Below are 24,329 nucleotides of genomic sequence, written 5' to 3'. Positions count from 1 at the left end.
TGGAACCCTGTGTCTCGCCTATGATTGCTGCTGTCAGTGTAAAAGTGTAATGTTGACTTAAAAAGGGAGTCCATTCATCAATAAAAACTGCTTCGCTGAGCGCAGCTAGATACGCCCGCAGAGGTCCAACCCTGAACAGTTGGGGCAAAAATGGACACAATATTCAAGCTTGATTCAGGTCTGAATTTGGATTGTAATTTAATATTTGACATATTATAGGTTTCTGATTAAATGTAGTCGAAGAACTTGAAATTGGTTATATGAATTGAATTTATATTCAATTAAAGATTTCTTGCTGTTGTGCAATACTTAGTATATCTGTTGTCAGACTATAAACAAATAAAGTTCAATTAATTCTCAATGTCATATTAGAAATTTATGAAGTAAAAAAGGGAGCTTACATCAATACATACAAACAATTCACCAAAGTTTCATAAGAATTGCTGAAAGCATTTTTGAGTTTTTGTCCGAAAACTGGAAAATCCCCCCTTTTTTTATGAATAAAACCCTGTAACTCGGAACGTAAAATCTAAAATTTATAAAAATCGAAAGGGAGCTCATGTCAATAGATATAAACAATTCACCACAATTATCTTGCAAGTTGGTGAAAGCATTCTTGACTTATTGTCCGAAAATTGGAAAATCACCCTTTTTTTAATGAATAAAACCCCATAACTCGGAAATGTTAAATCTAAATTTTATAAAAAACAAAAGGAGCTCACGTCAATAGATATAAACAATTCACCAAAGTTTTATGCAAATTGGTGAAAGCATTTTTGAGTTAATGTCCGACATGTTGACGACGGACAACGGTATACCATAATGCATCCCGTAAACGGGCGTATAAAAAAATTCAGAATTTAAAAAAAATATCACTTTCTCTTTAGATGCTATTTCTTTGTCTTGAAGATTAGCTTTTGTCCAAGATTCATAACAATCCATGAAGGTTAACAAACTTATCATGTCAAAAAACTTTAATCCAAGACTGTCCATCTATCAGAAAAATACTGAAAATGAAAATATATTTTCAAAAGTTTGCTTCAGACATTATCCCTTAATCATAAAAAAAGTTTCCTAAAATTCTATGAATTGACAAAGTATTTGATGTGTAACAAACTTTAACCCCAGACTGTATCTACTTGTTAATTGTAAAAAAAACTAAGTCCATTTATCAGTAAAATACAGAAAAATAAAAATAATTATTTTCAAAATTTTTTCTCTGGATACTGTATTTTGGTCATTAAAAAGCTTCTGTCCAAATTTCATATAATTCCATGAAGGTTTGACAAAGTTAATGATGACTGAAAAACTTTAACCTCAGGCTGAATCTGAAAATTAAGTGTTAAAGAAACTAAGTCCAATTATCAGTAAAATACGGAAAAATGAAAATAAATATTTTTAAAATTTTGCCCTGGATACTGCGGCTCTTTTCACAAAAAATCTAAAGAGTAAAAATACTCGTAAGTCATACACATTTCAGTATAACTTATGATCAATTTTAATCGTAAGATTTTTTGTGAAAAGAGTTGCTGTATTTTGATCATAAACAAGCTTCTGTCCAAATTTCATATAATTCCATGAAGGTTTGGCAAAGTTATTGATGTCTTAAAAAAACTTTAACCACAGACTGAACCTAAATGTTGATGCCCTGACGGAATCTAGGATCGCTATGTCTCGCTTTTGCGAAATAATTTTCGCAGGCTCGACAATAAACAGTGAAAATGAGGTCAAAGTCAGGTAAACTCTGACAGACATACATGTACATCTTACAATCATTCTATACACTGAATATAGCGACCTATGTCTTATAGTAACTGAGAAGATGACATAATAACAATGTTAAGAATCACTGAACCTAGAAATGAGGTCAAGGTCAGGTGATCATGCCAAGTTTCATTTCAAATCTCTTAGGGGTTTAAAAGATAAAGATAGAATTGAGAATGGAAACAGGGAATGTGTCAAAGAGACAACAACCTGACCAAAGAGCAGAAAACATCCCAAGGCGACTAATGGGTCTTCAACCCAGCAAGAAAATCCGGCACCTAGAGGTGGGCTTCAGCTGGCCCCTAAACAATAATGTATACTAGATTAGGGAAATGGACGCCACACTAAAGTCCGACACATATAAATGAAACAAAATTTAAAAAAACACACACACAAGACTAACATAGGCAATATTTTTGTACTTATGCATAGGAACGGCTAAGTTAAACTGACTATCACTATGTGAGTTTTTGTTCCTTGCTTTGGGTTTTATCATGTTCAAGTAGTGTTTATGTCCTGTATGAATACACCATATCTTTTCTTTTATTTTATCATTGTTATAACATATTTCTTATAACCAAGTAAAGTAACAGGATTCTGTATTATTTCTTAATCTGACAATAACTGTAAATTCAGAAATTATTGCGAGGTTTCTATCAATGCGAATAATGTGACTAGTTGAGTTTTGCAATAATAAGAACTCACATTCTGATATCTGATACATATATCTGTATTCAGATTTTCCTGAAATCGCATTAAATAATCTTGAATTTTTGTCCATTCTTCAAAAATTGCAATAATAAAATGCAAGCAATAATTTCTTAATTTACAGTACATTCAAGTTTTAAGTGTAGTGGAAAAACAGTTTGATGCTAAGAAGAAACATGCTTTTCGGATGAACTGAATGTCAAATAAGCCTGTTACAGCAGTCTGTTTAGGAATGCTTAAACCGACTATATGATTTCTTTAAAAGCTTACTATGAATGAATTCATATATTGATTAATCTTTCTTTTAAACAGTGTAAATTATCAGTTCCATATTGCTTTTCTATTGTGACAATGAAATTTATTAGAGGAATATATAAATTATAAATGAATTTTTATGGCCATAAAGTGCTATAATGGTAGCCAAGGATTCAGGCATATTCAATGCATATACCTTAAATACATGGAAAGCTTCAAACTGAATGTTTCGGCTTTTCTCCCTCAACATGTTCATCATTAGTTTTAGATTATCTGGATTGGAAATGTACTTTGTCATCGTGGTGAAATTATGTCTGTCTAACAGTAACTCTCCTAACAACTACAAAATAAAAACACAAGAAATATATGGCATGTCTTAAAACACACATGAATATATGGCTTTTTAACAATTGAAAATAAATGTGGAAAGTGTCCACATGTGGACACAGATGATGCCCCCGCTTGCATATCATATAGTTATAAAGGGACATAACTGAAGAACGGTAAAAGTGATGCTACCCAAATTTGAAATTGATCTGAGTTTTGTGGTAATAAGCATTGTGTTTAAGTTTCATAACATTTGGTTGAGGCAAACTTAAGTTGAGAACAGAAACTAAAAATTCAGCAATTTTTCCATTTGTAAACACGCATAACTCTAGAACAGTTGTGTATAAGTTTTATAACATTTGGTTGAGACAAACTAAAAAATTCAGCAATTTTTATGTTTATAAAGGGACATAACTCAAGAATGGTAAAAGTGTCGGCACCTTATTTCGTACTTAATCTGTATTATGTAGTAATATGCATTGTGTATAAGTTTCATAACATTTGGTTGAGGCAAACTAAAGTTAGAAAACGGAAACAAAAAATTTGTACTTGATCTTAGTTTTGTGGTAATGAATATTGTGTATAGGTTTCATAATGTTTGGTTGGGGCAAACTTAAGTTACAGAATGGAAACTAAAAAATTTGCAATCTTTCCATTTATAAAGGGGCATTACTCAATAATGGTTAAAGTGACACTACCAAGATTCAACTAGATTTGTGTTTTATCAGTGGAGGTCAAATTAAACATTGCATTGTATAAAGCATTGATTGTAGTTGATTCAAATATAATCAAATATAATCATGGACAAAGGAAGATAACTCCAATTTTAAAACTAACTTGATATTAAGAAGAAAATAAAAATTTTGCAATTTTTCCTTTTATAAAGGGGCATAACTCTAGAACGGTTAAAGTGACGCCACAAAATTCAAACTCGATCTGTGTTTTGTGGTAATAAGCATTGTGTATAAGTTTCATAACATTTGGTTGAGGCAAACTTAAGTTAGAGAACGGAAACTAAAAATTTTGCAATTTTTCCATTTATAAAGGGGCATAACTCTAGAACAGTTAAAGTGACGCCACCAAAATTCAAACTTGATCTGTGTTTTGTGGTAATAAGCATTGTGTATAAGTTTCATAACATTTGGTTGAGGCAAATTTAAGTTAGAGAACGGAAACTAAAAATTTGCAATTTTTCCATTTATAAAGGGGCATAACTCTAGAACGGTTAGAGTGACGCCACCAAAATTCAAACTTGATCTGTGTTTTGTGGTAATAAGCATTGTGTATAAGTTTCATAACATTTGTTTGAGGCAAACTCAAGTTAGAGAACGGAAACCAATTTCGGGACGTACGGACGGACGTACGTACGTACGTACAGACGGACAAGGGTAAAACTTAATGCCTCCACCGCTACGGCGGGGGCATAAAAAATAATTGGGGAATGTGTCCATGGGACACAGATGATGCCCCCGCTTGCATATCATTTAAAGTTATAAAGGGACATAACTGAAGAACGATAAAAGTGACGCTACCTAAATTTGTACTTGATCTGAGTTTTGTGGTAATAAGTATTGTGTATAAGTTTCATAAAATTTGGTTGAGGCAAACTTAAGTTAGAGAACGGAAACGAAAAATTCAGCAATGTTTCCATTTGTAAAGGGGCATAACTCTAGAACAGTTTAAGTGATGCCACCAAAATTCGAACTTGATCTGTGTTTTGTGGTAATAAGCATTGTGTATAAGTTTCATAACATTTGGTTGAGGCAAACTAAAGTTAGAGAACGGAAACCAAATTTGGGACGTACGTATGTACGTACAGATGGACAAGGGTAAAACTTAATGCCCCCTCTGCTACGGCGGGGGCACAAAAATGATTAAAAAACCTAGATGTATAAGTCAACACAAATTCCCCTATCTACAGCCTTATAGTAAAAAGTAAATTTCTGGGAATTCTTGTGCATATGTATATATATATATATTTTGAGCAGATCCCAATATGCATACTCAGTCAGTACTTATAACCATACATACATACATAAACAAATGAGTAAGAACAATGACCATTCTATTGATTAACATATTTGTTCACGTTTAAGTATGATGACCCCAACTAAGATTTCAAATTCATGTAGTCAATTCAAATCAACTTAAAACCAAAACCAAAGGTTTTTTTTTGGCTAGGAAAGTCATCAGTTCCAATATAATTAATAAACGGTCTTAATTCAGTACATATTTTTAATTTATAAGTTTAAGAGGCATATACATAATTCCATTAACAGTCCAGCTTAAAGCTCCAGATTACTGTTAATTCAGAAATGTTTCCCTGAATTTTTTACTGCAAATGTTGAACAATATACACACATGCAAGATAAGTTATTGTGATTTAAAGAAATGCTGCACAGAAATAATATCAAATTCAAAATGCGAGGTTTTATTTAGAGAAACCTATACTGTTGCATGTTATTTGACGAAACAGTAAATAAAACACAAACTTTATTCTAGATACCCTAAGCATCATTCAGCTTAAGTTTGGTTGGAATGGGTTCAGTAGTTCCTTCGGAACGGTGAGCTAAAAAAGTTCTACCAGAAGAAAATGAAAACAAATTGCACTATCTCAGTATGAAAAACTTGAAATCAGGTCATGTGTACTCTAAAGGCATTATACAGGAACATTTCACTTCAGATTAATTTAACCTGTATGAATTTCATAGATTTTTACCTGGTCTTTTGATTCTGAGAATAACCCCATGTATTTAATACGAAACTGTTTATAACATCCCTTAAAACAATTATCTGAATCTGAATTTTAGTTGAATTTTATTAAGGAATGTGTAAATCCCAAGATATGAATGTTGAACAGGGATCTCTATGCATTATCATCACGTCAGTTGAAGGTTTCTTTAATTTGCTTTCAATAGATTCCATATTTGGAATTTGCAAAGTAAACTACAAACTGACGGTGCACTTGCACACTATTGTGTGAGGCACTTGCACAAATAATTAATGCTGATACAAACAAAGTAATACATTTAATAGGGTTTTTTGGTTTCATAAATTGTCGTTTAGCTGAGTAAGATTTTTTAATGAATTTAAAATAAACCGTTGACACAGAGATACATCTCGCCTTAATGTAATTTTGATAGTATAATGTAAATGTTAAAATTGAAATGGCAATACTTAAACATGTGATCTTTGCAAAATATTTGAAGTCAATGAACCATAACTGAAGGTCCAGGGCCAAATAACCTTCATGGAAATGAGAAATGACAATGCTGTTAAAACTGGATATCAAATACCATTGACTTATCATAAGATGTTCCCTTTAAAATTTCCTTGACACAAATTTTATCATGTAAACTATACAAAAGTTTAAAAGTCAATGAACCATGATGAGGAGGGTGTGGCCATAGTGGTTCATCTTTAATAAACTGACATTATCATTATTTTTGGAGTGTTAAAAATTCTTTAGAGGTTTTAGATAAAATACATGCTTTTGATGGTCCTTTTAATTCTGTTGACAGTTATGATTTTTCTACTCTCTATACTACACTTCCACACAATCTTATCAAGAAAAAGTTTTCATATTTAATTAAATGGTCTTTTGAAAAATCTCTTTACAAATTTATTTCCTGTAACTCGTTTAAAGCCTTTTTCTGTAACGAAAAAGGAAAGTATGCTAGAAACACTTACTGGAAATGTGAAGATATGATTGAAGCTTTAAATTTTCTCCTGGACAACATATATGTACGTTTCGGCGATAGAATGTATCGACAGGTAGTAGGTATTCCTATGGGCACTAACTGCGCCCCTTTAATAGCAGATTTATTCCTGTATTGCTATGAATCTCAGTTTATGACCAAACTCAGTAAAGACACGTCATTGTTACATTTGGTTGATACATTCAACAATACCTTCCGTTATCTAGATGATATTTTTTCGTTAAATAATCCAGAGTTCTCTAAATATACTACCGAAATTTACCCAATAGAACTTACTTTAACTAAACCTAACATAAACAGCAGTAGTTGTCCTTTTCTGGATTTGGACATTTCAATCTCTAAAGGAAAACTTCATACGAAAATTTACAACAAAAGAGACGATTTTTCATTCCCTATTGTTAATTTTTCTTTTTTAGACGGCGATGTTCCTTTGACTCCATCATACGGTGTATATATATCCCAACTCGTTCGTTATGCCCGTGTGTGTAGTGATGTCATAGATTTTAACGAACGTAATCAATGCATCACTGGTAAATTATTAAATCAAGGATTTCGTTACCATAAATTACGTAAAACTTTTGCTTTCATAGATACAAAGATTTGATTAGTAAATTTGGCTGTACTTGTAGAAAACTGATTAAAAACGGTATTTCACATCCTAAATTTTACGGTAATAATGTACTTAAAGCACGGAAATCACTATGTGATCCGTGTAAACTCATCGAACCTTTAAACAGGCTCATTAGTAAAGGTTATCTTACCAATGTTGTAATTAGATCTTTGAATATAGTTTACATTGGCACTAATATCGATTTTGTCATCAGCAAATTAAAACATAACTTAATTTGTATTTTTTTTCAAGTGGGATGTATAAAGACACACCCACGTTCGTTTAGATCTATAAAGAGGTTAAACTCCTAACTATCCTACTGTCTGTCGATACATTTATTTTTGGCATTGCACTAGTCATGTCTTCTTTGACTGTCCATGACGTTAAAATACTAAATCCCTGGGATGTGTTTTAGTTGATTTTAGTCTCTGATGCATGATTTTTTATTATTAATTGTTTTGGCTTTTAACTAGCTGTCAGTAACTGCGAGTACTCTCAAATCGTACTTTCTTGTTTATTTGACCTGTTGATACTAATTGTATTGCTTTTTTGTTATTTAATGTTATTCAGGGTTATATCTGGTCTATATACCAGCTTTGATAAGTGTTTGGTATAACTATAAATTTTTACTTCGTACTATGAACATTAAAATTATTTATTTTGTAAAAGTATTTCCTTTCTCTATTGGTACTGTACACGTATACCTAACAACAAAATTATTTTCATTTACCTGTGTTTAAAGTTATTGCAAATGGATGGTATTTTTGTTCGAGCATATTGTTTTTCTTTTATTGTTTAACATTTCTTACCTATATAACATGTTACTTTTATTATTCTTCCCTTAGTTTATTTATTTTGTATTCTAAATTATTTATTTTGTAAAAATATTTCCTTTCTCTATTGGTACTGTACACGTATACCTAACAACAAAATTATTTTCATTTACCCGTTCCTACTCGCTTATTAGTCGGAAAATTGGGAGTAAAATTCATAATCCAGAGAGGGGGGCCGACTAATAGACGAGATCTAGCGACCAGAGGAAAAATCCAAGCTTGAGAAAAGTGGTCAGGAGTGAATTTCCTGGTCAAAACTACGTTTTTGATTGCCAAACCTACATAAATCAATAAATAAAAAGTTTTTGTTGAAAATAAATGACTTCAATACTGTCTTTGTGTTTTATTTGTTCTTTGGTAAACATTTTCTGCAAATTCGTGTTGAAATTCTACTGTTTCCGGTTTGTGTATTGATTTTCATGGTCACATGGTTTTCCTATAAACCCAAAAGAAGAGCCAAGAACCAAAAATGAAAAGGAGATAACAATGTACCAAATATGTGAAAGGATGTTTTCAGCGGAGTTATTGTGTCATTATTGTGATATCATGATATCAATTCAATGCTTATAAATCATATAATAATCAAAAAATAATTTTAAGATTCATTCCCAAAATCAAAATATTATTCATTATAGTGTCTCAGGTAAACAAAAATTACAAAATTGAAAGACAAGCCAATATAATCCATTGATAACCCCAATTAAGAGACAAAGAGTTGTATTCACTAAAGGTGTGAAAACTATCAGTGATAGGTAAACAGATAACACTAATGAGTTGGAGTTAGTTATTTTAATATATTGATTAGCTTCACTTAATTTTCACAATATAATAAGAATTATGAAGTGTACATGCTCATTTAACACCGAGTTATGTATGCTGTGAAAAATATTTTCATCAAGTGTTGATTGACTTTAAATTTTTCAGGTTCATATTGGTTTATATTCGCTTTTCTCAAACAATAGGTTGTTAGTCATACCCTACAAAATCATTGATGCATTACGTAAACAACACATGGCTAATCTAACATTTGAACAGTGAACAAAACAAGAGAAATGAATACATCTTTATTATTAACAGCAATATAAATTATCATGATGAGCATCAACTAAATTCAAACCAAACAAACATTAATGCAGAAATGAATATTATTCCTGGATTTGCATTGGTTTTACCGGCGTTCAGTTACTGTCAGCTGAAAAAAAAAATGCCCAAATTTTGTCCGACTTATACGAGGGTCAAGACTAAATCCTTAGAATTTGGAGCTGAAAAGGGACCCCGACTTATAGTAGGATCGACTATTAGGCGAGTATCTACGGTACCTGTGTTTAAAGTTATTGCAAATGGATGGTATTTTTGTTTGAGCATATTGTTTTTCTTTAATTGTTTAACATTTCTTACCGATATAATATGTTACTTTTATTATTCTTCCCTTAGTTTATTTATTTTGTATTTACATTGTGTCATAGGTCAAATTTATTTGTTCAGTGTATGTTCAATGGTGTTAATATGTCCTTTGATTGAGTTAAGCTATTTCAGTTGATATTTTATAGTGTGTCTTTCTATGTTGTGATGTTACACTATTGTTTCAGAAAAAGGGTGAAGGTTTGGTACCATTAAAACGTTTAAACCCGCTGCATTTGTTTGCACCTGTCCTAAGTCAGGAATCTGATGTTCAGTAGTTGTCGTTTGTTGATGTGGTTCATAAGTGTTTCTCGTTACTTGTTTTTTATATAGATTAGACCGTTGGTTTTCCCGTTTGAATGGTTTTACACTAGTAATTTTTTGGGGCCCTTTATAGCTTACTGTTCGGTGTGAGCCAAGGCTCCGTGTTGAAGACCGTACTGTGACCTATAATGGTTTACTTTTATAAATTTTGACTTGGATGGAGAGTTGTCTCATTGGCACTCATACCACATCTTCTTATATCTATTATCACAACTTTAACTTGTAAATTATGCAAAACATTCAATAGCCCATGACTGACCAACCTACCCATACTTACGAGTTTTTAAAAGCTGTTTTTGAAAATTTTTGTTATTTTAAACATAAACTAAGTTTTAAAAAAAATAATTGGTCAATTTTCCCCAAAAAATAATGTACACATCTACATTTGATTTAAAACAACTGGCCTCCTACCTTTATCTTTGAAGTTTTTGTGTTTACAAAAAATTGTTAATGGACAGACAAATGAAGTGAAAACTATAGGGCTTTCCAAAGCATCATAATTATTCATACTATTTAGGAATATAGCATGTAAGATCTTTTGTATAGGAGTGCTTTAAGCAGCCATGTAGCAATTCATATGACGGAAAGAAAATTTTGAGGTCAGTGATTTTTCCAAAAGTAAATAAATTCTTTGTTGTAAAAACAAAAAAAGAGAAAACTGTAAAAGAGTCCTTAAAAATTCAACAATACCATAACATCAACTAGACACATATATTTTAAAATTTAAGTTTTCTTTAAAAAAAATGTGTGCCATCATATCTTATTTGAATACCCATAACACATTAAATATTTATTGGCTATTTTTAAATAGGTATTCAGCAAAACAGGCAATTAAAATTAATAAAATGTATATATTTCAATTTAGACTTATGTTTATATAAAAAACCATCAAATCATTGTCTTTATTATCTATTATTAATTAAAATACATTGAACAAACAATCATTCCAAGTTTTGATCAGTCAATATATTTATTGTCAAATGACAACATAATATTTAAGGTATATGTATCACAATAATTGAGAGATCTGTAAAATGAGACACTTGTGTTTATGTCAATAAGTTTATTTTTTAAACATTTAACAAGAGGCTCCAAAGAGCCTGAACCGCTATCCTGTGAAAATTTTTTTTATAATAGGCAAAATCTAAAAAGTAAGTAAACTATAGTCTCTAAAGAGACCTTAAACAATGGTCTCTCTCCAATATTGTGGACTAGAATAGAATTCATGACAATAATCTTTTTTTTTGTTGATCTTGTATTGCTGATATTTTTTTGTGTGTACATTTTCTCTCTATTTTCTTTAGTTTTTGGCCACAACACAAAAATGGTAAAAAAAATATCAATTAAGGCAATCACTCCCATAAAGAGTTAACCAACAATTTCAGCAAAATTTTACTTGTTTGTAGATCATGTCTTGTTGATCATTTTTGCTATTTAAAGCGTTTTTTTTTTTTATCTTTTATAGTTTTCAAGATAGTAGGTAAACAAGAATGTGTCCATAGTAAACGGATGCCCCACTTGTACTATCATTTTCTATGTTCAGTGGACCGTGAAATTGGGGTCAAAACTCTAATTGGGCATTAAAGATCATATCATAGGGAACATGTGTACTAAGTTTTAAGTTGATTGGACTTCAACTTCATCAAAAACTACCTTGACCAAAAACTTTAACCTAAAGCAGGACAGACTGACGAATGAACAAACGGAAGAACGAACAAATGGACGAATGGACAGACTGAAAAATATTATGCCCCTCTACTATCGTAGGTGGGACATAAAAATGTAAAATATTGGTAAAAATTGTCATTAAAGAGCAAGTACTCCTACAAGGAGCCGACAGATGATTTCGGCTTATATGACTTATTTGTAGATCAAGTTTTGTTGATGATTTTCGCTTATTTAAGTTTCTATCTGTCTATTATAGTTTTTCAGATATTAGGCAAAAAGACAAAATAATGGTAAAAATCATTTTCAAAGGGCAATAACTCCAATAAGAGGGTCGTCAGACGATTTCAAGATTGTTGATCTTGTCTTGTTGATCATTTTTGGTAATTAAATTTCTCTCTATCTATTATAATTTTTCAGATATTAGGAAAACATTAAAAATCGGTAAAATTTGTCATTTAAGGGCAATAACTCCAATAAGAAGTCGTCTGACAGTTTTAAAGTAATCAACTATCTGTAGATCTCATCATTCTGAACATTTCTGTCCCAGACAGATTTTTTCTATTCATGGTGGTTTTCAAGATAATTGACAGTAAAATGCTCCGCTGGGGCACAGCTTGATACGACCGCAGAGGTTGAACCCTGAACAGTTGGGGCAAGTATGGACACAACATTCAAGCTTGATACAGCACTGAATTTGGATTGTAATCAAATATTTGACACAGCATAGGTTTCTGACACAGAAAGAATGTGGTCTAAGAACTTAAAAATTTTAAATTTACCTATTCAAACCATATCATTATTATTTGCTTTTATATATAAATTAGAAATAACCAATTTAAAATGGAAATTTTAAAGGAAAAAAAAAATCCCCTCCCCCCCAAATTTTTTGAACCCCCTTATGATTCATCACCCCCAAACTCAATCCCAGCCTTCCCTTTGTGTATGGTACCTTGCAGTTCAATTTCAGAGAGATCCATACACTTGAACACAAGTTATTGTCTGGAAACTAGAAAAATGCTTGTTTTTTGGCCCCAAATTACTAAACCTTTAGGGCAATTACCCCCAAACTCAAACCCAGCTTTCCCTTTGTGATATGGAACCTTGTAGTACAATTTCATAAAGATCAATACACTTACACACAAGTTATTGTCCTGAAACTAGAAAAATGCTTGTTTTTTTGCCCCTTTATGGCCCCTAATTCCTAAAATTTTGAGGCAATTACCCCCAAAATCAATCCAAGCCTTCCCTTTGTGGTATGGTACCTTGCAGTACAATGTCAGAGAGATCCATACACTTGAACACAAGCTATTGTCTGGAAACTAGAAAAACGCTTATTTTTGGCCCCTTATTCCTAAACGTTTTGGGCAATTACCCCAAAACTCAATTCCAGCTTTCCCTTTGTGATATGGAACCTTGTAGTACAATTTCAAAAAGATCCATACACTTACACACAAGTTATTGTCATGAAACTAGAAAAATGCTTGTTTTTTGCCCCTTTTTGGCCCCTAATTCCTAATATTTTGAGGCAATTAACCCCAAAATCAATCCCAGCATTCCCTTTGTGATATGGAACCTTGTGGTACAATGTCAGAGAGATCCATACACTTACACACAAGTTATTGTCATGAAACAAGAAAAATGCTTGTTTTTTGCCCCTTTTTGGCCCCTAATTCCTTAAAATTTGGAGGCAATTACCCCCAAAATTAATCCCAGCATTCCCTTTGTGATATGGAACCTTGTGGTACAATGTCAGAGAGATCCATACACTAACACACAAGTTATGTCTGGAAGTTACAAAAATGCTTATTTTTGGCCCCTAATTCCTTAGCTGTTGGTACCATAACCCCCAAAATCAATCCCCACCTTCCTTTTGTGGTATTGAACCTTATGGTAAAATTTCATAGAGAACCATTCACTTAAACTAAAGTTAGAGTGCGAAAACCAATGTGTCTTCGGAGGAGGATGACGACGCCAACGTCATACCAATATACGACCACAAAATTTGTTTGCGGTCGTATAAAAATTGTGTTTTACCCTTATGTTCTATTTTTAGCCGAGTCAGCCATGTTGGTTTGCAGACGGGGTCATTGGCACCGGACAACAAGTGATGAGAAAAGCTCAACTGGCCATTTAAGCCAGGTGAGCTAAATATTATCTTTAAAGGACAATTACTACTATAAGAGGTGAGCACATGGTTTCTGTTTTATTTAATGGCATCACTTTAACCGTTCTAGAGTTATGCCCCTTTACAAATGGAAAAATTGCTGAATTTTTCGTTTCCGTTCTCTGACTTTAGTTTGCCTCAACAAATGTTATGAAACATATACACAATGCTTATTTCCACAAAATACAGATCAAGTTTGAATTTTGGTGTTGTCACTTTAACCGTTCCAGAGTTATGCCCGTTTACAAATGGAAAAATATTGATGAATTTTTCGTTTCTGTTCTCCAACTCATGTCCATCCGTTTCATACATCGTCTGAGAATCCCAGTGGTTTTGCACGAAAAGTCTTATATTGGCAAATTTGCTAAAATGTTTCTATTTCCATCTGTCATATCTTCTGTTCTGGTCCAAATCCTTTAAATTGGCTAACGCTGTCACATCATTATCATTGAAATAATTCTGAACTTTTTTACCATCACTCCAAACAAAATCCAACATTTTGTTACTTTTTAATCAAAAATTTTCATTTCCAGTTCTATTGCTTATACATGTAGCTGATTTAAAATCAAGAGAAACTCGAAAAATACACTGAATTTTTACCAATCTAAATCCATACAAGTCGTGTAGCAGGCTTATTGTTAATATAATATAACTTCCTTTTGGCACATCACCTAATAATTTATGAAGTTAGGATACCTGAATTATGCATTATGTGTATTTGTAGCATTAGCATGGCCACAACAGCACACCCCCTGATCTAGAAATTTTGAGAAATCTTGAAAATGTTTGTGTCCAGGGATTCAATATATACCTTGACTCATTTTGACTTCAGAACATTTTGAAACTGTATGTTGACATATACACATCTTTTATGATTTTTGTCGAGCCTGCGACTTTTGTCGCAGAAAGCTCGACATAGGGATAGTGATCCGGCGGCGGCGGTGTTAGCTAACTTCTTAAAAGCTTTATATTTTAGAAGCTAGAAGACCTGGATGCTTCATACTTTGTATATAGATGCCTTATGTTACGAAGTTTCCGTCTGTCATATGTCCAATGTCCTTGACCTCATTTTCATGGTTCAGTGACTACTTGAAAAAAAAGTCAACATTTTTTGTAATGTTAATTTCTTTCTTATTATGAGTAATAGGATAACTATATTTAGTATGTGCGTACCTTGCAAGGTCCTCATGCCCGTCAGACAATTTTCATTTGACCTCGACCTCATTTCATGGATCAGTGAACCAGGTTAAGTTTTCGTGGTCAAGTCCATATATCAGATACTATAAGCAGTAGGTCTACTATATTTGGTATATGGAATAATTGTAAGGTGTACATGTCCAACTGGTAGGTGTCATCTGACCTTGACCTCATTTTCATGGTTCAGTGGTCAAAGTTAAGTTTTTGAGTTTTGGTCTTTTTTTCTAATACTGTATGCAATACGTCAACTATAAATGGTGTATGGAATGATTGTAAGGTGTACATGTCTAGCTGGCAGGTGTCATCTGACCTTGACCTCATTTTCATGGTTCAGTGGTCAAAGTTAAGTTTTTGAGTTTTTGTCTTTTTTTCTAATACTATATGTAATAGTAAACTATATTTGGTGTATAGAAATATTTTATGATCTATATGTCAGTCACGCAGGTTTTATTTGACCTTGACCTCATTTTCAAGGTTCATTGCTCAGTGTTAAGTTTTTGTGTTTTGGTCTGTTTTTCTTATACTGTATGCAATAGGTCTATTATATTTGGTGTATGGAATGATTGTAAGGTGTACATATCTAGCTGGCAGGTGTCATCTGACCTTGACCTCATTTTCATGGATCAGTGGTCAAAGTTAAGTTTTTGAGTTTTGGTCTTTTTTTCTAATACTCTATGCAATAGTTCAACTACATTTGGTGTATGGAAATATTTTATGATCTATATGTCAGTCAGGCAGGTTTTATTTGACCTTGACCTCATTTTCAAGGTTCATTGCTCAGTGTTAAGTTTTTGTGTTGTGGTCTGTTTTTCTTAAACTATAAACAATAGGTCAACTATATTTGTTGTATGGAAGAATTGTTAGCTGTACATGCCTGCGTAGCATGGTTCATCTGACCTTGACCTCATTTTCATGGTTCATTGGTCAATGTTTAGTTTACTTGGTTAATGTTAAGTTTATGTGACAGTTGTAATAAAGCTTTATATTTAGGACTATCAACATAATATAAATGATTAGTAAAGAAGGCGAGACATTTCAGCGTGTGCACTCTTGTTTGTACTGGTTGCAGTCTCACTAAAGTATATTCATAGTCATAAAAGAGAATTAATGCAGGCATTCATGAGTTTTCAATGTTTTTAGTCAAAATACCATTTAGCAACAGCTTTTATTTATATTGTATTTATAAGTAAAAGGGACAAAACTCTGACAAAAAAAAATCAAAATGGCCATAAAAAGGCCACATCATAAAATTCTATTCCACTACAGGAAATGATTAATGTGTCGCATTCTATTTCAACAAAAAATATATACTATACAAAATGACATGAGCTTCAGAATTTAAACAAGGGACTACACAAAATTTTCTATTTTCTAAACTGAAAAAAAATGTGAAAGGAAAAATATTTAATTTCTGTTACTGCCTATTCCAATAACAAATAATGAGACAGATATAATAAAATATTGGATGCCAAATGTAAGTTATCTTGTAGTAGTATCTGGATATTTGAAGGGGTGTTCAACCATCTGAGATAAATACTTACCTTGAGTGCTTGCCGTCTTGTAACATAATTCTCAGAATTTAACAAAGACTGGTAATTATCAAATATCCTGTCATAATTAGCCTCTAAAAATTCTGATGACAACATTTTGTGTTTCGTCAATAATTCCTGGAAAAGGTAAATAAATGTGTTAGGCAATATATAAAACGATTCAAGTCAGTCTCTACTAAAATTGTTCAGATTGGTATATATAGATGAACCTAAAATTATGCCTTCAGATTCATTAAAAGAAACAAGTAAACATTTAAATTTGAACAATTTTTATTTGTCGTCTATCACAACCTTAATAAAAGAACAGAGTTCAAATGTCCCCAGAGTTGCACATATTTTATCTGTCTACGGGCAATAACTAATAAAAACTTTTTTTTTGTTCTTTAAATTTTTTATAAATATCATAGAGAAATGAAGGCTTCAGAGCAAATGCAATGCAATTACCTATATAATAAATATTTCCAAGGGGCACAACTCTTAAATCAAAGTGCTTGTAAGCACTGAAGGGTAAAGATTACTTTAATTTTTCAGTAGGAAGTAAAATTAAACATTGCATTGTAAAATCATTGGTTGTAGTTGATTCAACTGCAATTATATATACATGTATGGACAAAGAAAGATAACTCAAATTTTACAGACTACTTTAACAGTGACACCATTGATATTTTTAGAACAAATATTAGATTACTGCACTTGCACAAGTTATGTAATTTTCTTGACAAGTATAACATCATTTTGTAACTTGAATATCCGAGCATATATTTCATTGATAAATTTCTTTAAATGTTCATGGATAGGATGTTTAGAATGTTATGATCACTGCACTATATTTTGTATATTGCAAAAGTAGTGATAAGCCTTGGAAGATTTAGAAATCAATTCAGTACCAAATGGTTTTGATTGCATTTCATGCAATCTTTACCCAAAAAGTATTTGATCTGCACTGATTTTCGAAATTGTCCTAGACATTGCTAATATAAACCTTAAATATAAATTTGATAAAAATTTGGCAAAAATTGTACATGTGAGAGCGCTTACAATGCAATTTTCCATGTAATTAATATTTCAATGGGGCATAACTCTTTAAAAACAAGAATGTGTCCATAGTACACAGATGCCCAACTTGCACTATCATTTTCTATGTTCAGTGGACTGTGAAATTGGGGTCAAAACTCTAATTTGGCATTAAAATTAGAAAGATCATATCATAGGGAACATGTGTACTAAGTTTCAAGTTGATTGGATTTCAACTTCATCAAAAACTACCTTGACCAAAAACTTTAACCTGAAGTGGGACAGACGGACGAACGGACGCACAGACCGAAAAACATAATGCCCCTAGGTGGGGCATCAAAAATTGATCAGCACTGATTTTCGAATTTTTCTAAGATATTAATTGCTGATGTTAACCTATGATATAAGTTTCATAAAAATCTGGCAAAAATTGTACACATGAGAAGGTTAACAATTCAATTTTCCATATAATTAATATTTCCAAGGGGCATCACTCTTATAAAAATTGTTGATCAGCACTGATTTTCGAACTTATCTAAGATATTGCTGATATAAACTTAACAATACAATTTTCCCTTTAATCAATATTTCCAAGGGCATAACTCTTTTAAAAATTCTTAATCGGCACCGATTTTTAAACTTGTCCGAGACAATGCTGATATAAAGCTATGATATAAGTTTTATAAAAAATCTGGCAAGAATTGTACATGTGAGAGCGCTGACAGGACTGGACGGACAGACAAACGCCCTATATTTCTATGTATCCAGCAATGCATTGCACGGGGGACAATCATATGATTGTTTAGATTAGCAGTGATTCTCAAAAACAAATATTAACATTTGGTCTCTGGTGGATTGTTGTCTCATTGGCCATCATACCACATCATTTTAATATTATAAGTATTATTAATTCACCAATATATTACTCGCATACAAAAACTTATGTGAACATAATTAAAACATATTAACAAGACTTTTATAGAGGCTATCAAGACTGCTGCTTATTTTGCCAGATTAGTGATTCAGCTAAACCAAAGCCAATACACATTCACCAACCTTTCTCTCTAAATTTCCTGAAGGAATATAAAAATTTTAGATCACTTCTTAAAAGAGTGTCCTGAAGAGATGTTTTATAAAAATGGAAATCCACCCGAAGTTCCTGAAATGAGCTGAATAACTGTTCACTACTGTGTGTACCACAATTTCAAAAAAGCATTTGGTACGAAAAGGAAAAGGTAAGATTTTGGGCCAAAGTTAAATGAATTTTATTCAAATTTTTTTCAAATTTGCAGAATTTAATAGTGAATCTTTCTAGGCTTCCAAAAAAACAATCTGATGCAGCATGTTTCATTTGTTAAGCCTGTTTTTATTCACTATAGACTTTGTTTCTAAATGCATACTTCAAGGATATGATATGGATTCTGTGAACTGTCAGTAACTGGTACTTTGATAGCAATTCCCTAAACTAATAGAGCATCGTTTGAAGTGTGGAATACCAGAATTTAAATTGAAGTCACATAAATTATATTTTATTAAAAAGAATTTCTTTGACAACTAAAGAACACATATAATGTAAAAAGTATTTTCTGAATAAATATTAATGTATGCGAATCTTACCTTAAACGTAGAAAATGCATCTGAAGCAATATCGAACGTTGAAACTTCTACATAGTCAAAAAATTTATAAAACTGTGAAGAAGATAATAAAATCTTAGCTAGTTCTTCTGAACGACAACATTCACGTAACATCTGTCCACAATTCAATGCAACTTCTTGATTCTCATAACTGAAAGTAGAAATTTTTGTAAGTTTTCTGTTGGCCTTTATGAATGAGATAAAATGCTTATACAATTGTGTACAAAATGTTATTGATTTGACATTAGTGGTTCTCCTTAAACTGACCTAATCACAAACTTTAACAATTGTTGATGCCACTAGAAACAGCACACATTGTACCCAAGTCTCCCTTTTGACTCCATAAAAGCAATACAAAAATCTTGATTCTTCACTGATCATCTTGCTTACAGTCTGACAGTGGAATCACTTAAACAAGTGATTTTTCAATCACTTTTTCAAGAAGTTTTTAATTTTGTTTTGGTTTGCTACATCTATGAATGTTACATTTTACTCACCCTTTCATTAATTCTGATAGTATATCCTGTTTACAACATATATGTTCCACAGTTGGAGCACGGGAACCAATCTGTCTTCTTAACATGTTGTTGAAGATCTGAACCACATCTTTTCTGCCCTGTAAACAGAAATACATATTGTCAACATGCTTGAAATGAAAAGAAATATGACCATATATTTGTGCATCCTTGTTATATTCATTATGATTTAGTGATTGAATACTCAGCTCTCACATTGAATAAGCTGTCTCTTATCATCAGCTAATATATTCCTGCTTTGCTTTTTAATTATAGTTTCAAGATCATAGACAAAAACACAAAAATTTGTAAAAAGTTATCATTTAAGACCAATAACTTCCATAAGGAGTTTTCTGCTAACTTTGGGGGAGATGTGAAGAAGGTAGATCTTATGAATTTCTGAGTATTTCTGCTCCACACCCCCTGGCAAACTTTCACAAGTTTGATTGAAATTGGTCCAGTGTTTTTGGAGAAGAATATTTTTGAAAAAATTTATGACAATGACAGAAACCAAGTGGTGAAAAAGCTAACATGGCTAGGGCCAGGTGAGCAAAAAAGGATTATTACCTCAAAATCCACCTTAGGCAGATTCTGTATAAGCATAAACAACATATTGTGATTATACATTTCTTGTGACAGCTGGGCAACTAACTCAGTCTGTGGCTCCTGGTCCCCAACTCCATACAGGATACCTTTTATATGGGCAAGATTCTTGGAAATATCTTCTGTTGCCTGCAAAAAAAATGATATACAGAAATATCATATGCACACATACATGTTATATGCTAAAAGAAGGATTACAAAGACTTGGAAGTATTAATATCATAAAGTTATGTTTACATGTGCACGAACGTAGAAAGGGGAAAAGGTACCTGTCACTTGACATGAACATCTATACATTTGTATCTTATTTTAATTAAAACATTTGCAATTTTTGCCTCATATTATTTATTTTCAAAACTTCAGCATATATGCTATGGAGAACTATCCAGTCTTTTTTTTTAGAAAACAAGAGACGATCACGTTCGTGCAATAAAGTAAACAATATATACATGTATATGTTCAACAAGAAGAAATTTGTGATCCTTCTTCCTTGACCTCTACTATAATGTTAACCTTTATATTACACTATGAATGGGACATTCAAAGTGTAATATGAACGTTATTCTGACACTCCTACAGTTGAATCACCTTCATACCTATGGGGGATAATTCTTTAGAATAGAAAATCTGATTTCATATACATACATGTACATGTATGAAATTATGGTTATGTTGAGAATACAAAATGTTAGGGTGAAAATATATACCCAATAAGTAAATTTTCATGCTTAACATGTTAAAAAAAAAAGATATGTGAAAGATGCAAAATGGCGGCCTCTGCAGACACCAATTTATTTGAAAAAATAAAAAAATTCTATGCTTCAATAATTTGACCTCACCAAATACTTTAAAATGATTAATACATGTATATGAAAAATTAAAAAAATGAAATGCTAATACTTCCTTGTCCATTACAAGTGATCAGCTGAAGGTTTGACATTCAATTACACTTAAAAGACTAAGCTCAAATTACTTCATACCTTATCAGCTTTCTTTTCCCCTGTACTTCCTTTGGAAACAGCAAGGAGAGCCTCCTTTAGGGACTTAACCACATCCTGGGGACTCTTCTGTGACTTCCCAAACAGGGGCATTATAAGGATTTACGATCCTATTTTTCCACTTAAGCCTGCAATAAATAACAATATTATGTTACATGTATGAACAATCATGACAATAGTACAAATGTATATATAATGATGCACTTTACTAGGTTCTTCTATGAATGATGATATAATGCACTTATATACAATGTATATGTACATGTTCAAGAGCTTGAGTTTCTTGTGTAACTACTAACTTGGTTGATTATTAGCATCAAATTTTTCTGCATTTCTGTATTAAAGGTAGAATTGCAAATTTCTTGTGTGAATAAAAGTGCTTCATCATAAGCTTATGATATGCCCATGGCCAGTCTCCCTTATCTTGACTACTAAGGTTACATAACTCTAGAACAATCAAAATTGAAAAGGCAGAACCATTTAAAAACTGAAAGATTGTTATTCATGAGATTACATGTACATACATGTATGCGAAAGCAAATTGGTCAGTGCAAAACTGGTCAAATTGTGTCTTTTTTTAGATAAAAAAGACTCTTTAACAGTCTGGAATAACAATTTAAAAAAACCTTCAAAATTAATAGGGAGCTTTTGATTATTACAGGAATCAAACATTGATCAAATTTTGTGGGGACTGGATACAATGAGGCCATTATCAAAAATATGTGTTTGCCCCTCTCTCACCAATCATTTTAAATGTGACCATAGTTGGCAACCTCATTGTCATGACATGACATAAACAAGAGGCTGTCAGAGTGTCAGCAAACCAGATTTTCCTGCAGAGGTCAAACCCTGAACAGTTGAGCAAGTCTGGACACTACATTTAAGCTTAAAACAGCTCTGAATTTGGATTGTGATTGAATATTTGACACAGTATAGGTTTGTGACACTAAATGAATGTGGTCAAAGAACTGAAAAATTTGAAATCTGAACTCTACCTATTATGGTCTAATATCCAAAATCTAATAACATTGTTATCATTAGCATATCAAAGAACCCAAGAATTCAATTTTTGAATTGTTGATGAAATCAAACAAAAGTTTAATTTAGGACCCTTTGGACCTCAATCATGTCAATGGGGTATTATCTAATTAATAATGAAAATAAATACAGGTTTAGATTCAGCTTTTCAAAGAACCCTATATATATTTAATTTATGTTGAAATCAAATTAAACACAATATAATTTTGAACCCCACAATTTGGACCAACTTGAAAACTGGGCCCAAAATCAGAAATCTAAATATATGTTTTTTAAATAGACAAACTAAGCTTAGTTTTTAAAGGAGTTTGCTTCATCAAAAACAATATATATATATATATATCATTCAGAAAATTAATTTATACAGAATAACAAACAAACCAACCACAAAATTCTTCAATCAATTTACATAAGATGAAAAATAAATGGGGAATGTGTCCATGGGACACAAATGATGCCCCCGCTTGCATATCATATAAAGTTATAAACGGATATAATATTTTTGAAATAAATGTGGATAGTGTCCACATGTGGACACAGATGATGCCCCTGCTTGCATATCATATAGTTATAAAGGGACATAACTGAAGAAGGGTAAAAGTGACACTACCCAAATTTGTTCTTGATCTGAGTTTTGTAGTAATTAGTATTGTGTATAAGTTTCTTAACATTAGGTTGAGGCAAACTTAAATTAGAGAATGGAAACAAAAAAATCAGTAATTTTTCATTTTGTAAAGGGGCATAACTCTAGAATGGTTAAAGTGACACCACAAAAATTCAAACTTGATCTGTATTTTGTGGTAATAAGCATTGTGTATAAGTTTCATAATATTTCGATGAGGCTAACTTAAGTTAGAGAACTGAAAAGAAAAATCAGCAATTTTTCCTTTTGTAAAGGGGCATAACTCTAGAAAAGTTCAAGTGACACCACCAAAATTCAAACTTGATCTGTATTTTGTGGTAATAAGCATTGTGTATAAGTTTCATAACATTTGGTTGAGGCAAATTTAAGTTGGAAACAAAAAATTCAGCATTTTTTTCATTTGTAAAGGGGCATAACTCGAGAACGGTTGATCTGTGATTTGTGGTAATAAGCATTGTGTATAAGTTTCATAACATTTGGTTGAGGATAACTTAAGTTAGACAACAAACGAAAAATTAAGCAATTTTTCCATTTGTAAAGGGGCATAACTCTAGAATGGTTAAAGTGACGACACCAAAATTCAAACTTGATCTGTATTTTGTGGTAATAAGCATTGTGTATGATGTCAAAAAATTTAAAGTTAGAGAACGGAACTCTAACTCTAACAGAAACGAAAAATCAGCAATTTTTCCTTTTGTAAAGGCATAACTCTAGAACGGTAAAAGTGAAGCCACCAAAATTCGAAATTGATCTGTGTTTTGTGGTAATTAGCATTGTGCATAAGTTTCATAACATTTGGTTGAGGCAAACATAAGTTAGAGAACGGAAACAATTATTTCAGCAATTTTTCCATATGTAAAGGGGCATAACTCTAGAACAGTAAAAGTGACACCACAAAAATTCAAAACCAATCTGTGTTTTGTGGTAATAAGCATTGTTTATAAGTTTCATAATATTTAGTTGAGGCAGACTTAAGTTGGAGAATGGAAACCAATTTTTGGATGTACGTATGTACAGACGAACAAGGGTAAAACTTAATGCACCCTCCGCTACGGCTGGGGCATAAAAAAAACCATACATGTACCTTAACCTAAAACAAACCCTTATTGATCCCTCACTTTAAAGTAAAGGGTCTCCTTATTTAACTTTTTAAAGATCGGAGAATGGGTTGGTCTTTTCACCACAGAACACCCCATTGACTACTAACCCTGAAGGAAAACAGTAAAATTTCACAATAAAACGATATAAAAGATCAAATTATGTAAAATTTAATCCTATTACCATTTTCTTATATTTTTAAGTACATTCTGTTTGGGAATTAAATTTTCAAAAAACATGTTCATTGGCACTCATACCACATCTT

The 24,329-nt window shown here is 31.9% G+C and overlaps 1 protein-coding gene across 1 annotated transcript in view; it reads right to left on the bottom strand.

Moving 5' to 3' along the window:
- Nucleotides 1–24,329, bottom strand: part of LOC127738501 (protein Mo25-like) — a 33,464-nt gene that overhangs the window by 8,350 nt on the left and 785 nt on the right. Inside the window, exons 2-7 of the mRNA XM_052249787.1 lie at nucleotides 21,268–21,413; nucleotides 20,252–20,416; nucleotides 19,667–19,785; nucleotides 19,152–19,320; nucleotides 16,512–16,637; nucleotides 2,924–3,067 (exon numbers count right to left, since the gene is read on the bottom strand). Of these exons, the coding sequence (XP_052105747.1) occupies nucleotides 2,924–3,067; nucleotides 16,512–16,637; nucleotides 19,152–19,320; nucleotides 19,667–19,785; nucleotides 20,252–20,416; nucleotides 21,268–21,378 (834 nt within the window). The 5' untranslated portion in view covers nucleotides 21,379–21,413. The remainder of the gene's footprint in view (nucleotides 1–2,923; nucleotides 3,068–16,511; nucleotides 16,638–19,151; nucleotides 19,321–19,666; nucleotides 19,786–20,251; nucleotides 20,417–21,267; nucleotides 21,414–24,329) is intronic.

The sequence above is a fragment of the Mytilus californianus genome, unplaced genomic scaffold (genome assembly GCF_021869535.1).
Source record: "Mytilus californianus isolate M0D057914Y unplaced genomic scaffold, xbMytCali1.0.p SCAF_4, whole genome shotgun sequence".
NCBI lineage: Eukaryota > Metazoa > Mollusca > Bivalvia > Mytilida > Mytilidae > Mytilus > Mytilus californianus.
The sequence above is the reverse complement of the archived record's forward strand: the minus strand, read 5'-3'. Positions and strand labels throughout refer to the sequence as shown.